At 37.7% G+C, this 14,998-nt stretch overlaps 1 protein-coding gene and 1 long non-coding RNA gene across 2 annotated transcripts in view; one reads left to right on the forward strand and one right to left on the reverse strand.

Annotated features, from left to right (window-relative positions):
- EPHX4 (epoxide hydrolase 4) overlaps positions 1-14,998 on the reverse strand; it is a 36,975-nt gene that overhangs the window by 4,438 nt on the left and 17,539 nt on the right. The window contains exons 5-6 of the mRNA XM_019957067.2: positions 12,592-12,695; positions 9,934-10,082 (exon numbers count right to left, since the gene is read on the reverse strand). Coding sequence (XP_019812626.2) covers positions 9,934-10,082; positions 12,592-12,695 — 253 coding nt within the window. The remainder of the gene's footprint in view (positions 1-9,933; positions 10,083-12,591; positions 12,696-14,998) is intronic.
- LOC139182196 (uncharacterized) lies at positions 1,103-7,027 on the forward strand. Its single transcript, XR_011565805.1, has 3 exons — positions 1,103-2,971; positions 3,912-3,971; positions 6,638-7,027. It is a non-coding gene; the product is annotated as an uncharacterized lncRNA (long non-coding RNA).

A 14,998-nucleotide genomic window follows, 5' to 3' on the forward strand; every position in this document is an offset into this window, starting at 1 on the left:
GGACTGCAGCCTACCAGATTCTGCCACCCATGGGATTTTCCAGGCAAGAGTACTGGAGTGGGGTGCCATATTAATTCATGAATACTGGAAGAAGCCTATCCCTTCTCTAGGGGATCAGATCCAGGAATCAAACAGGGGTCTTCTGTATTGCAGGTGGATTCTTTACCAGCTGAGTTACCAGGGAAGCCTCCTGACAGGGTTAGTTACCTACCTATTTTTTTCTTTAAAATTGAATTCTTTAAAATTGTCTCAGCCTTGTGCTCCCCCATACAAATTTTAAAATCAGCTTGTTATGTTTCATGAAAAACTTTCTGACAGTTTTGATTGAAATTTTATTAAGTTTATAGATTAATTTGGGAAAAATCAACAATGTTATGATATTGAAGTTTTCCACTTGTAAAGATGATAAATGAGGGTTATTTTCAGTAGTTTACATCAGCAAGTCTGTATCAATGTTAAAACATTAAAATACTTCTCTGCTGCTGCTAAGTCGCTTCAGTCGCGTCCGACTCTGTGCGACCCCATAGACGCCTGGCAGCCCACCAGGCTCCCCCATCCCTGGGATTCTCCAGGCAAGAACACGGGAGTGGGTTGCCATTTCCTTCTCCAGTGCATGAAAGTGAAAAGTGAAAGTGAAGTCACTCAGTCATGTCCGACTCTCAGCGACCCCATGGACTGCAGCCTACCAGGCTCCTCCATCCATGGGATTTTCCAGGCAAGAGTACTGGAGTGGGGTGCCATTGCCTTCTCCGAAATACTTCTCTATAGGTTAGTAAATAGACAAGGCCCCTAGCTCATATTCTTTATTGCTTCCAATACATTTTGATAATCCATAAAGGTCATCTTTTGTTAGAGTCAGTCCTTTATACCTAATATTTTTGTTGCTATCATAGGTATATCTATTTTAAAGTGTTTTATAACTGTTGTTGGTTTATAAGATTGTAATTTTTGTATAGTAACCTTATGTATGCCAACTTTGCTGAACTGTTTTTGTTCTAATAATTTTTTCCTGTAAATTTTCCCTTTCTCTAAATATATAACTACATTGCGTGCTTGCCTGCTCAGTTGCTCGGTCATGTCCAAGGCTTTGCAACCCCATGGACTGTAGCTCGCCAGGCTCCTCTGTGTATGGGATTTCCCAGGCAAGAATACTGAAGTGGGTTGCCATTTCCTACTCAAGGGGATCTTCCCTACCCAGGGATCCAACCTGCGTCTCTAATGTCTCCTGCACTGGCCAGCGGATTCTTTACCACTAGCGCCATCCTGGGAAGCCCGTATAACTACATTGTGTGTGGGTGTGTGCTAAGTTGCTTCAGTCATGTCTAACTGCTTGCAATCCCATAGACTGTAGCCTGCCAGGCTCCTCTGTCCATGGGATTCTCCAGGCAAGAAAACTGGAGTGGGTTGCCATTCCCTTCTCTAGGGGATCTTTCTGACCATGGATTGAACCAGCATCTCTTATGTCTCCTGCATTGGCAGGTGGGTTCTTGACCACCAGTGCCCCGGGGAAGCCCATATAACTACATTATCTATACATAAATTTCAGTTGTTTTTTTTTCATGTGCTAGCTAAGACTTTCAATACAGTGGTGAAGAGAAGAGAAGCAGTTATAGCAGACAAGTTACCCTTAGTCTTTATTTTTCAAGGGAATGTTTTCAGTGTTTCATCACAAGGTATGATGTTTACTACAGGTTTCTGGTAGACAGAAGTACCTTCTGCATTGCTGTCATAATGAAACCATAATATGATTAACAGAATTCCTCTGTCCATGGAATTCTGCAGGCAAGAATACTGGAGTGGATTGCCATTCCCTTCTCCAGGATATCTTCCTGACCCAGGGATCAAACCCTGGTCTCCTGCATTGAAGGCAGATTCTTCTACCATCTGAGCCACCAGGGAAGCCTAATATGATTAACAGAAAGACACTAATACACATAGAGATATCAGGTTTAATGGCAAATGAGAAGAAAACTTACAAAGATGATTTTATAAAGCAAGAAATAATGTATTATTCTCTTAGATAGAACTAGGACTTGTCAGGTCCCCCAGTTTCCCATGAAAATACAGCTGTGAACAGCACCACAAAGAATTTTGCCCTTTTAGTGGAGGTTTTTGATCCTCTTGGCTCTGATTCCCAGAATATATTTTTATATGCCTGCCAGTGCTCCAGGTGCAAATAACCAGTACAAACCCCTGATTTTTTTCTTAGACAACTGAGTAAAGCAAATGTCTTTCCCCCAGAAATATCCCTGCAGGCAATTCAGGTTTATCTGAGGTCCACCTTCTATCCTCTGCTTCTAGTCTACATAGTAGTTAGATGTGTTGGATTTTAATAAACGCTTTTTCTTAATTTACCTAGATGATCTTATTTTTCCCTTTAACCTGTTAATGTGGTAAGTTAATGGGTTTTAATGCTGTTAGGTTTAATTGTTAATGCATGCTAGATTCTGTTTGATAGTATTTTATTTTGAATTTATGGATCTATATTTACAACATAACTTGATCTAATTTTCTATGTTATACAATCCTTGTCTTGTTTTGTTATGGAAGTCATACCAACCTGAGAAAATGAGCTGAAGTATATACCTTCTTTTTATAATGTCTGAAAGAGCCGAGTCTAAGAGTGGGATTTTCTGGGGCTTCCCTGGTGGCTCATTGGTAAAGAATCTGTCTGCCAATGCAGGAGACATGGGTTTGATCTCTGATCCAGGAAGATCCCACATGCCATGGAGTAACTAGGCCCATGCACCACAATTTCTGAGCTCATACTCTAGAGCCCATAAGCCACAACTACTGAAGCACACTTGCTATGAGGCCCATGAGTTGCAACTACTGAAGCCCTTGTACTCTAGAGCCCGTGCATGCTCCGTGACAAGAGAAGGGACCACAGTGAGAAGCCCACGCACTGCAACAAAGAGAAGTCCCCGCTCATTGCAACCACAGAAAGACATCACGGCAACGAAGACCCAGGGTAATCAAAAATAAATAAATAATTTTTTTAAAAAAGAGTGGGGTTTTCTGAGGTAGAATTTATGTGTAAAACCACTTAGGCTTCTTTGTGTGGGTGTGTATGTATATGTAGTTTATAGATATGCTTAAATTAATAACCCAATTTCTTTAATGTGTATATCTATTCAGGTTTTCTATCTTCATGAGTCAGTTTTGTGTGTTAAGCTTTTCCTAAAAACTACCCATGTTGTCAAGATTCTCAAATTTATTAACATAAACTTTATATTTTAATATCTGTTATGTTTGTACTTATATCTATTTTCTCCTTCCTGATATAGTTTGTTCATGCCTTTTTTACACCAGTCTTGCCAAAAGTTTACCTATATTAATAGTGTTCAAAAAATCTGCATTTGTTGATTCTCTCTATTGTGTCTTTGTTATTTATTGTATTAATTTCTGCTTTTTACCTAATTTTATTTTCCTTCTAATTTATTTTTGTTTACATGTTGTTCTTTTCCAAATATCTTGACTTGAATCTTCTTTTCTTAATATAAGCATGAAAAACCATACATATATTTCTAAGTATTGTTTTAACTGTATTCTACAGGCTGTAATACTTTTTTCTGTGTTTACTAGCTTCTGATATGATTTTTTTGATCCACAAGTAATATAGAAGTTTGAGATTTTTCTGACTGTATTGAGTTTTCTAAAAGTTTGTTGCTGTCAATTTCCCACCACATTGTGTTCAGAGAACACAATCTATATGATATTGATCCTTTGGTTAAGGCTTGCTTTATGGTCCAGTATGTAAAAATCAATCCTTATAAATATGATATGTGCTTAAAAATATTGTGTATTTTCTAATTGTTGGGTGCAGGATTCTAGAGTTGATCATCACATTAAAGATGTTAATTGGATTGTTTAAATCTATATCTTTATTAATTTTCTGCTTGATTGATCAGCTTCTGAGAGAAGTGGATGAAAATCTCCAATAGTAACTGTGGATTTGCCGTTTTTTTCTAGTAAGTCTGTCAAATTTTGCTTTGTTATGTGATGCTTTGTTATCAGTTTAGGCTTTCAAAAATGTTTTTTCAGGCTATTCCTATAACTAGTCCAATTCCAAGTTCATTATGATTCCTTGGGTCCAAATTTTGGAGAGTCCTTGGATGGAAGTATGGTCCTGGGGAGACCTTAGGGTGATTTTCATACCTGAATATAATGTACTATACTTTATTTGTAGTCATTATATTTGTATAACCTTGTTTTTAATGATGTACTTGACCTTGACTCAGTTCAGTTCAGTTCAGTTCAGTCACTCAGTCATGTCCGACTCTTTGTGACCCCATGAACCGCAGCACGCCAGGTTTCCCTGTCTATCACCAACTCCCAGAGTCCACCCAAACCCATGTCCATTGAGTCGGTGATGCCATCCAAGCATCTCATCCTCTGTCGCCCCCTTCTCTTCCTGCCCTCAATCTTTCCCAGCATCAGGATCTTTTCAAATGAGTCAGCTCTTTGCATCAGGTGGCCAAAGTATTGGAGTTTCAGCTTCAACATCAGTCCTTCCAATGAACACCCAGGACTGGTCTCCTTTAGAATGGACTGGTTGGATCTCCTTGCAGCCCAAGGGACTCTCAAGAGTCTTCTCCAACACCACAGTTCAAAAGCATCAATTCTTCTGCACTCAGCCTTCTTTATAGTCCAACTTTCCCATCCATACATGACCACTGGAAAAACCATAGCCTTGACTAGACGGACCTTTGTTGGCAAAGTAATGTCTCTGCTTTTCAATATGCTGTCTAGGTTGGTCATATCTTTCCTTCCAAGGAGTAAGTGTCTTTTAATTTCATGGCTGCAATAACCATCTGCATTGATTTTAGAGCCCAGAAAAATAAAGTCAGCCACTGTTTTCACTGTTTCCCCATCTATTTCCCATGAAGTGATGGGACCCAATGACATGATCTTAGTTTTCTGAATGTTGAGCTTTAAGCCAACTTTTTCCACTCTCCTCTTTCACTGTCATCAAGAGGCTTTTTAATTCCTCTTCACTTTCTGCCATAAGGGTGGTGTCATCTACATATCTGAGGTTATTGATATTTCTCCAGGCAATCTTGATTCCAGCTTGTGCTTCCTCCAGCCCAGTATTTCTCATGATGTACTCTGCATATAAGTTAAATAAGCTGGGTGACAATATACAGCCTTGACATAGTCCTTTTCCTATTTGGAACCAGTCTGTTGTTCAATGTCCAGTTCTAACTGTTGCTTCCTGACCTGCATACAGATTTCTCAAGAGGCAGGTCAGGTGGTCTGGTATTCCCATCTCTTTCAGAATTTTCCACAGTTTATTGTGATCCACACAGTCAAAGGTTTTGGCATAGTCAATAAAGCAGAAATAGATATTTTTCTGGAACTCTCTTGCTTTTTCAGTGATCCAACAGATGTTGGCAATTTGATCTCTGGTTCCTCTGCCTTTTCTAAAACCAGCTTGAAATCTAGAAATTCATGGTTCAAGTATTGCTGAAGCCTGGCTTGGAGAATTTTAAGCATCACTACTAGCGTGAGATGAGTGCAATTGTGTGGTAGTTTGAGCATTCTTTGGCATTGCCTTTCTTTGGGATTGGAATGAAAATTGACATTTTCCAGTCCTGTGGCCACTGCTGAGTTTTCCAAATTTGCTGGCATATTAAGTGCAGCACTTTCACAGCATCATCTTTCAGGATTTGGAATAGCTCCACTGGAATTCCATCACCTCCACTAGCTTTGTTCATAGTGATGCTTCCTAAGGCCCACTTGACTTCACATTCCAGGATGTCTGGCTCTAGGTGAGTGATCACACCATTGTGATTATCTGGGTCATGAAGATCTTTTTTGTATTACTTTTTTGTATTACCTTGATTACTGTACGTAAAAAGAGTCAAGGGGTCAGTTGAGCTTTCAGAAGGTTTGAGCTAGATTTAACCTACATCAGGGGCTTCCCTGGTGGCTTAGACAGTAAAGAATCTGCCTGCAGTGCAGGAGACCTAAGTTTCATCCCTGGGTCAGGAAGATACCCTGGAGAAGGGAACAGCAAACCACTCTAGTATTCTTGCCTGCATAATTCCATGGACAAAGGAGCCTGGCAGGCTACAGTCCATGGAGTCGCATAAGAGTCGGACACGACCGAGCACCTCACATTAACCTACAACAATCTAGTTTAAAATTATCTTTTGCCTGTATGTAAAACTGTGAGTTTTGAACTTCACAGGCCTCCATTTTTTTGTTTGTTTTGTTTTTTCTCTCCAAGATAATTAACAGGATTCTAGAGCTTACTCTTGGGAATGCAAGTCCTCCTAATGAATGATTAATCATTAGTAAAAGAATCTCAAAATATGAGAATATTTTCCCTCTTTCCTTATAGCTACTTAAAACATACTGTTTTGTATCACAAAGCTAACCCTCTGATAAAGGGATAAATTGAGAACATTTTAAAACCAGCATTCTTATCTCCTGTCCAAAATTTAGACTGGTGTGAAAATGTATTTTTCTCTCATAATAACTCTCTTAAATGTTATTTGTGAAAAGCAAATGACAAAACATGAGCTTCAGACAATGTTGCTATATCCTATAAAATGTAACCTGTAGCCTTTGCAATGTCTGTCTGCCTTGCTTGATAAATTATTACCTACAAGTACCTTTTGGGACTTTTCAGGTGGCTCAGATGGTAAAGAATCTGTCTGCAACGCAGGAGACCTGGGTTGGATCCATGGGTCAAGAAGTTTCCCTGGAGAAGGGAATGTCAGTCCACTCCACTATTGTTGCATGGAGAATTCCATGGAAATAGGAGCCTGGCGGGCCACAGTCCACGGGGTCAAAAAGAGTCCAGGATACGACTGAGTGACTAACACAAGTACCTTTTAAATCAACATCTCTACTTTTCAAAAAATACACATATATTTTTATACTTGTACATTTTGTTGTTGTTGTTAGTCAAAAAAGAAGATGTGGATTTACCTCTCTTTTCATTCATATAGTCTCATGGATTTCATATTCAAAGAATTTGAGAGATTTTGTTTCATTTAAAGTAACACCTGCTACAACTTTTTTCTATCCTCTTACTTTCAACCTTTTTGTGTCTTTGTGATTTACTCGTATCTCAGTCAAATCTGACATTTTGGTTTTTAACTGGTAGGTGTAACACATTAATATTTATTGTGTTTATTGACATATTGAAATTGTTTTTGACTTCTTATTTTGTGCTTTCTATTTACCCTGCTTTGCTTCCTTTTTCTCCTTTCCTGCCTTCTTTTGAATTGATAGTTTCTAGTCCCTTTCTTGGAGAAGGCAATGGCACCCCACTCCAGTACTCTTGCCTGGAAAATCCCATGGACGGAGGAGCCTGGTGGGCTGAAGTCCATGGGGTCACTAAGAGTCAGACACGACTGAGTGACTTCACTTCCACTTTTCACTTTCCTGCATTGGAGAAGGAAATGGCAATTTTCAAGAACACCCACTCCAGTGTTCTTGCCTGGAGAATCCCAAGGACGGGGAAGCCTGGTAGGTTGCCGTCTATGGGGTCGCACAGAGTTGGACACGACTGAAGCGACTTAGCAGCAGCAGCAGCAGCAGCAGTCCCTTTCTACTGCTTTGGAAATAATATTCTATTTCTATTATTTTATTTTACTAGAAAACAAATTATTACATATATATTATATGTGAGTGATTTCCAACTTTATCTATCTACCTATCATTTATCTATCTATATGATTCCTAATTCCATTGTACATGTCAAATATAACCTGTCTTTTGTGTTTTCATTTCTTTATCTATCTAAGTGAAATTCTAGGTAATTCTTTTTGGATCTACCTTCCAATTCATAACCCTCCATAGCTTGTCTGACCTGCTATTTAACTTACTTATGGATTTTAAGACTTCAATAACATACTTTTCATTTCTAGAAGTTCTTTTGGTTCTTTTCCAGTCCTTTCCATCCTGTCATGATATTTTCCTTATTCTTTACTCATATTTTTATTCTTTCATATTTAATAATTTAAACTTACTTTACAGTCTTTATTACTTCTATTATTTGAAAATTTTAGGAGTTCTGCTGCAATTGTGTTCTGACTCACTATTGGTGGGTTGGTATTTTTTGTAATTTGGATTATCAACTCATCTTCAGTGGACCTTATCTGTGGGGATATTGTGAGTCTGAATTGAGGTGTACCTTCCAGAGAGATTCTGTCTTTGTTTCTGCTAGGTTTCCTAGGGAGTGTTACCAGCCTATGAGGATGTTAAAATAGAATTTTTCCCCTAAGAATTCTAGTATTATGGTAGTAGCATAAATTCAAACCCCTAAACATTTTTAAGGCAGGCTGTGGCTGCTAATACTCAAAGAGAATATTTTTTCTCCTATGTACGTCCAAACTCAAATTTCCATGTCTTATCTTTCACACTATATTTTCTGTCTGCTGCTAAGTCACTTCAGTTGTGTCCGACTCTGTGTGACCCCATAGATGGCAGCCCACCAGGCTCCCCCATCCCTGGGATTCTCCAAGCAAGAACACTGGAGCGGGTTGCCATTTCCTTCTCCAATGCATAAAAGTGAAAAGTGAAAGGTAAGTCGTGTCTGACTCTTAGTGACCGCATGGACTGCAGCCCACCAGGCTCCTCCGTCCATGGGATTTTCCAGGCAAGAGTACTGGAGTGGGGTGCCATTGCCTTCTCTGATTTTCTGTCTAGACAATATCTTCTGAAACAAAAGCCTCATTTATCTGTTAGTGACTCCAAGATATCACATATCCTCACCCCAGATTCTCTCCTCTGAGTTCCAGACCCTTGTAGCCTACTGACTATTTGAATAATCTAAGACACCATTTCAAAGTCAACTAGTCTAAGATCAATAAAATTTATGACCTCAAAATGAGTTCTCTTCTAGTACTTTCTGTCTCAGTGATTGGCCTATCTGTAGAGTTGTTCATGGCAGGGATTCAGGAGTTATCTTTGACATCTGTCTTCTTCTCAGTTCCCCATCCAACCCGTTATCAACTGTGTCAACTTATCTCTTAAATATCTCTTAAATCTACCCACTCTCCCCATCTCTACTGCTTTCAGAATAGTTCAAGCTGCCATCTTCTTTAGCCTGGATTTCTGAAGTTTCACCACATTCACTCTTTCAGCACATTCTCCATATTGAGTGAATATATCCAAATACAAATTGGATCATTTTTCTGCTTGAAACTCTCATTCACTGGCTTCACATTCATGGCTCTTAATATGGTCTCCTTGGCTCTGCTTAACCAGCCACTGCCTACCTCTCGGACTTATTCTCATTCCCTTCTCTTCTATGCATCCTCACTTTCTGTGCTCTGCCACTTTGTTACTTAAAACCATAGCCTTCCATCTTCCTGCACAGCCTTGGAAGAGGCTATTTTCTTTTTCTGGAATGCCAGTCTCCCTACCCTAAACTTTATCCAGTCAATACCAAACTCATCCTTTATTTCCTCATTCAAACATTATTTCTTCCATTCTCATCCCTTTCTTTCAAAGTCTTCATGTTAGTTTGTAACTATACATTCATTACTGCAGTTGTTTGCTTGATGCTGTTTTCTCTACTCAGCTACAAGTTTTGCGAGATCAAGGACCTTGTCTCATTTTGCTGATTATAGTATTCTGAGTGCTGGCATAGTCCAGAATATAGAAAGTGCTTAACAGATATTTTTTAAATGATTATTTTAAAATATAACTAAAAATATACATCTATTCAAAGTCCAAAGGGACAGAAGTGGATAGAGTTATGGATAAAACAAGTTACACCTACATGGGATATCTAGTGTATTCTCTTTATTTTTCCATATGTTTAATTTTCTATAAAAAAAAAGATTATGCAACTTATAAAAACCAAAATAATTTGAGTATCTGGATAAATGGTGAACTTAATTTTAGAAATCGAATATTAGCTCTGTAGGGAATAAATATTTTGTTTAACTAAAAAGAACAAATTATACTGACCTGAAGATATTTCGGTAATGGTTAATTGGACCACTTAATGCTCCAGGCTGAGAAAAAACATAAATATAAGCTTCAAGATCTTCTGTTGTTAGTCGACATCCTTTTCTTCCAATGCCAGTGCTGTGACTAGTAAACAGATGTTTCAAAGCCTGGTAAGTGAGAAAAGAATAACTAAGACTTTTCAGCTACTTCACAGTAACTAAATATTTGGCTTCTGAAAGAGAATGATGGTCAGTGTGCAGTGACTGCTCCCAACTTCTGCTCTAGCCAGGTTGGAGACCTCATTGTTTACAAGCACATTTTATACATTTCTGCCGACCTGGCTTTATTTTTGATATTCTTCCCTTTAGTCCCCCATGCACACTTCACCTTTTTTTCCACACTTCACCTTTATGAAAAGCATCCTGTTTTCTTGGTGTGTATTCACATTCTGCTGAGCTAAGTACTATCTCTATCCTAAAGCCTACCCTAATATTCCAGCTAACAACTGTTTATCTGTTTACTGACAACCAATCCACCACCACCCCGTTTGAACTTCTTTTTGACCACAACCTAGAGTAACAAACACATTTTACATCATGATCGAGTTCATAGATCTACATATATATTTCTAAAACAAAAGTTTAAAGAAATAATTCTCATACTTATTACAGCATGTAGTGCTATCTTCAATTCTGTTCCACTTTATATTTAAGAATTCAAACTGCAAGTCACTTTACTGAATTGCAAAACTTATATCATGACTCACAAATGGGTCCCCCCTACAATCTGAAATCTCTATACCGGCATTTCTCAAAATATGTAACTAGCTGAATCAGAATTATTGGGATTCTTTTGTAAAAATTTATTTTTAATTGGAGGGTAATTGCTTTACAATATTGTGTTGGTTTCTGCCATATAAAAATATGAATCAGCCGTAGGTATACATATGTCCACGCCCTCTTGAACCTCCCTCCCACTTCCCACCTTATCCCACCCCTCTAGGTTGTCACAGAGCACTGGTTTGAGCTCCCTGAGTCATACAGCAGATTTCCACTGGCTATTTGGAATTCTTGTTTAAAATTAGACCCTCAACCCCAAAACATGCTTGCAAAAATATTAAATGACATGTGCAGGAGGTGATTTGTTGCAACCTTATTTGTGACAGAAAAAGAATGGGAACAAATGTTTATCCGTGGGTGGGGTAGTAGTGGTTGAATAAACTATGGCATAGCCACACAATGGCATATTAGTGTTTTTAGGACTCTAAGAAAAGATGGAGACAATCTCTATGCTGATGATGGAGTCATCTGCAGGATATACTGTTAAGTGGCAAAACGAAGCAAGGGTGGAAAATAGTGTTTATATTAATAGAATGTTATCTTTTGTGAAAAAAGGAGAAAACAAATATATGCACATTTGCTTATGTTTTTAATAGAAAAAATAAAAAGATGAAACAAAACTAGCCAAAATGGTTTCCTATGGGAGAAAGAAGAAATAGGATGGAGATAGAGAAACAGAGATAAGTAAGACTCCTCTGAATGTACATTGTTTTATTAGACTTTTAACTTAAAACCGTATATATGTTTCATATAACATCATGGAAGTTATGTAAAAATTCTGTAGTCTTAAATTTGCTTTGGAAATGTGGATAAGAACTCATAATTTTTTTTCTGTCTAAAAAATCTCCCGCATTGTAGGCAGACACTTAACTGTCTGAGCTACCAGGGAATCAGCATCAAAAAATATGTATGTCCAAATCCTGTCCAATGGAAAGATCCAGGAGCAATGAAAATTCAGTAACAATGATCACCTAAATCATGGTCTCTAAATACTATATCCTGCTAATAGGAGCCAGAGCTCCTTCAGTAAATGACTGATTCCAGATCTGGAACAGGACATAAATAATGAACTTAGGACGTTAAGGAGGCAAGCTACTACTGACAAAGGGCTCTTGTGTCATAAGCACACAGACTTGTAAAAATTTGGGCATCAAAGAGAATAAAGACTGTGATCAGTTGATACATCAGTTCAGTTCAGTTCAGTCGCTCAGTCATGTCTGACTTTTTGCGACCCCAGGGACTGCAGCACGCCAGGCTTCCCTGTCCATCACCAGCTCTGGGAGCTTGCTCAAACTCATGTCCATCAAGTCAGTGATGCCATCCATAGCAAACAGATTTTCAAAAATCATGAACTCATAATGATATGGAAAAAACCTGCATTGGTCATCACTGGGGGCTTCGAGGGCACCAACTCATTACTCTGGGCATTGTTTATAAAGGGAAATTATGAAGCATTTATCCTGCCATTCTGTGGGAACTATATTTCTTTTTTTTTTGCATTGGAGGAGATGCCTAAGACAGTGCATAACACATAACAGATATACAATAAATGATTATTTAAAATCAGAACAACATAAGGAGGACCGGTTTTGTTGTTTTTTTTGTTTGTTTTCAGTGCTTTAGTCTAACTTTGTTTTATTCTTAACTTCCTAATTTGTTATCCTCTTGGGCACCAATCTTTTCTTACTTTAACTGAGGTATAATTAACATATCATATTATGTTAGTTTCAAGTGTACAACATAATGATTCAATATTTGTATATACTTCAAAATAATCATAAACAATAAGATCACAGACAGTAAGTCTAGCTAATATCCATCACCATATTTGACTTACTTTGAAATCATTTATGGAGAACATAAATTCTGGGAACCATGGTATCTGGAAGAAGTAATAATAGCTGGATTTGAACAGCTGGGCCGGGTGTCGTAAAATATATTCTGAAATTAAAATGCCATGTTAGACCTTATCCAAGTGATATGAATTACTATTGAAGTAACTTCTTTTTAAGACAATTTCACCTTTGAGATGATCCCATAAAAGTATTCACAAATAAGGCTTCTGTATATTTCTCTTTGGAACAATTTCTATGTTCGTATATTTTATTTTGGATATTTTTTGTATTTTAAATATTTATAGCACTTTGAATAAAAAGAAAGTTCCACTTCGTGAAGTATGGACTCAAAAGGAATACGAAAACTCAAACAACATTGCCTTTTCTCCAAGGTTATTATCAGTGACTTAACACTTTTCCTAAGGATACATGGGGGAAATGTCTATTGTTTAAAAGATTTTCCTGGCAGGCTGATTTAAATATCTTATTCATTTGGCCTCAACAGAAACTAAAGCATTTCCTTTAAATTCATTCATGTATCTAGAAAATGCCTTCATTTAATGAATTTTTGAATATCTACTATATGTGAGGGGATTTAGTGTGAACAAGAGAAAAGAGGTTCCCATTCACCAAGAACTTACATAATAAATAAGTATTTATTTATTGAATACTTGAAAGATCATTTTGGTTAGCAAAAATACCATAAAGAAAATTAAACATGGTAATCTGATTGAAAGCAATGGTTGGGTGGTGTGGGAGAGGAACTATTATTTAGTAAAGGTGGTGAAATAGGCTTCTCTGGGGATGTAGGAAGAATGTCAAGGAACAGAAAGTAGGTCCTGTGCTTGGCACATTAAAGAAGCAGAAAGAAGGCCAGGGTGGCTGGTATGTAGTGAATGAGGAGAGGAGATGGTATGAGATGAGTCAGAAAGAAAAGCAGAAGCCCAGTTAGGTAAGGCCAGAATGATAACAATTTTAAGTGCTTTGGGAAGACACTGAAGTTTTAAAACTAGGGAATAATGTGATCATACATATTAAATGTTGGAGAAGGAAATGGCAACCTACTCCAGTGTTCTTGCCTGGAGAATTCCACGGACAGAAGAACCCGGTAGGATACAGTCCATGGGGTCGCAAAGAGTTGAACATGACTGAGCGACTAACACACACACACACACATTAAATGTGCATACTTGTGTATTGTGTACTAAATTTTCCTCACTATAGAGGCGATTTTTTCCCCTCATTTCTAATATTGTAACTGTACTCATCATGGTTGGATTTTTAAAAATTATATTTCTCAGATAAGTAGAGCACTGTTATGCTTATACTTTTTGTAAAGTCATCATTGAGTAAGATTTACTTAGCCCTGCATTAAGAGATATCAATACCATTAAGGGAAAAATATATTCATATGACTTAAAGACCTCATATTGACCTGACCGGGATTGAACCTATTATTAATAGTTCCAGAAATATTCAAGTATTTTCTTACTTGAATGATCAATTATAATTACAATTACAATGATCAATTACAGTATGCACAATAGCAGTGCATGTGTTGCTTCAGTCGTGTCTGACTCTTTGTGACCCAATAGACTGTAGCCTGCCAGGCTCCTCTGTCCATGGGATTCTCCAAGAATACTGGAGTTGGTTGCCATCCCTCCTTCAGAGGATCTTCCCGACCCAGGGATTGAACCCACATCTCTCATGTTTGCTGCATTGGCAGGTGGTTCTTTACCATTAGTGCCACCTGGGAAGCTCCCATATAGCAGTACCACCAAAATTACATTTACGCTAGGGTCCTGATCAACTGAACAAGCATGTAGCACAACTTCTATTGCCTAAGGCAACTGAGAGAAATATGATGAACCTCAGTTTGATATTTGATTCCTAAGCAGTCGCACTATTTACCTTAACCAAGATAGGATAATTTGATATGTACCTAAAATTTAACTTTTATACATATTTATACAATATTTATGTAGTCATGTTCCGTTTCTCCTTCACCTTCTCTAATTTTGAAGAAGAAATAAAAATATGTTGTTCTGAATTTTTTTTCTTGGGGGACAATACTGTGGATTGTGACAGTACTGAACCTCAGAAAATTTGACAAGAAGAAAGAGGACAAAATTATAACTTATGTCAAAACCAAATAAAAGTATGCCTAGCCATTTTCACAGGTGGTGGTTGTTTTGTTTTTGTTTGCTTGTTTGTTTTAAATCATTCTTTTAAGAGTTCTCTTTATAGCAGAGGTTCTGAAACATATCCCATGTGGACCCGTGGGGATCCTCAAGACCCTTTCAAAAGATCCAGGTGGTCAAACTATTTCAATACAATACTATTAGTTTTTCTCATTTTTTCTGACATTTGCACATATGGTACAAAGGCAATAGTAGATAAAGCCATTGT

The sequence above is a fragment of the Bos indicus genome, chromosome 3 (assembly GCF_029378745.1).
Source record: "Bos indicus isolate NIAB-ARS_2022 breed Sahiwal x Tharparkar chromosome 3, NIAB-ARS_B.indTharparkar_mat_pri_1.0, whole genome shotgun sequence".
Taxonomy (NCBI): domain Eukaryota; kingdom Metazoa; phylum Chordata; class Mammalia; order Artiodactyla; family Bovidae; genus Bos; species Bos indicus.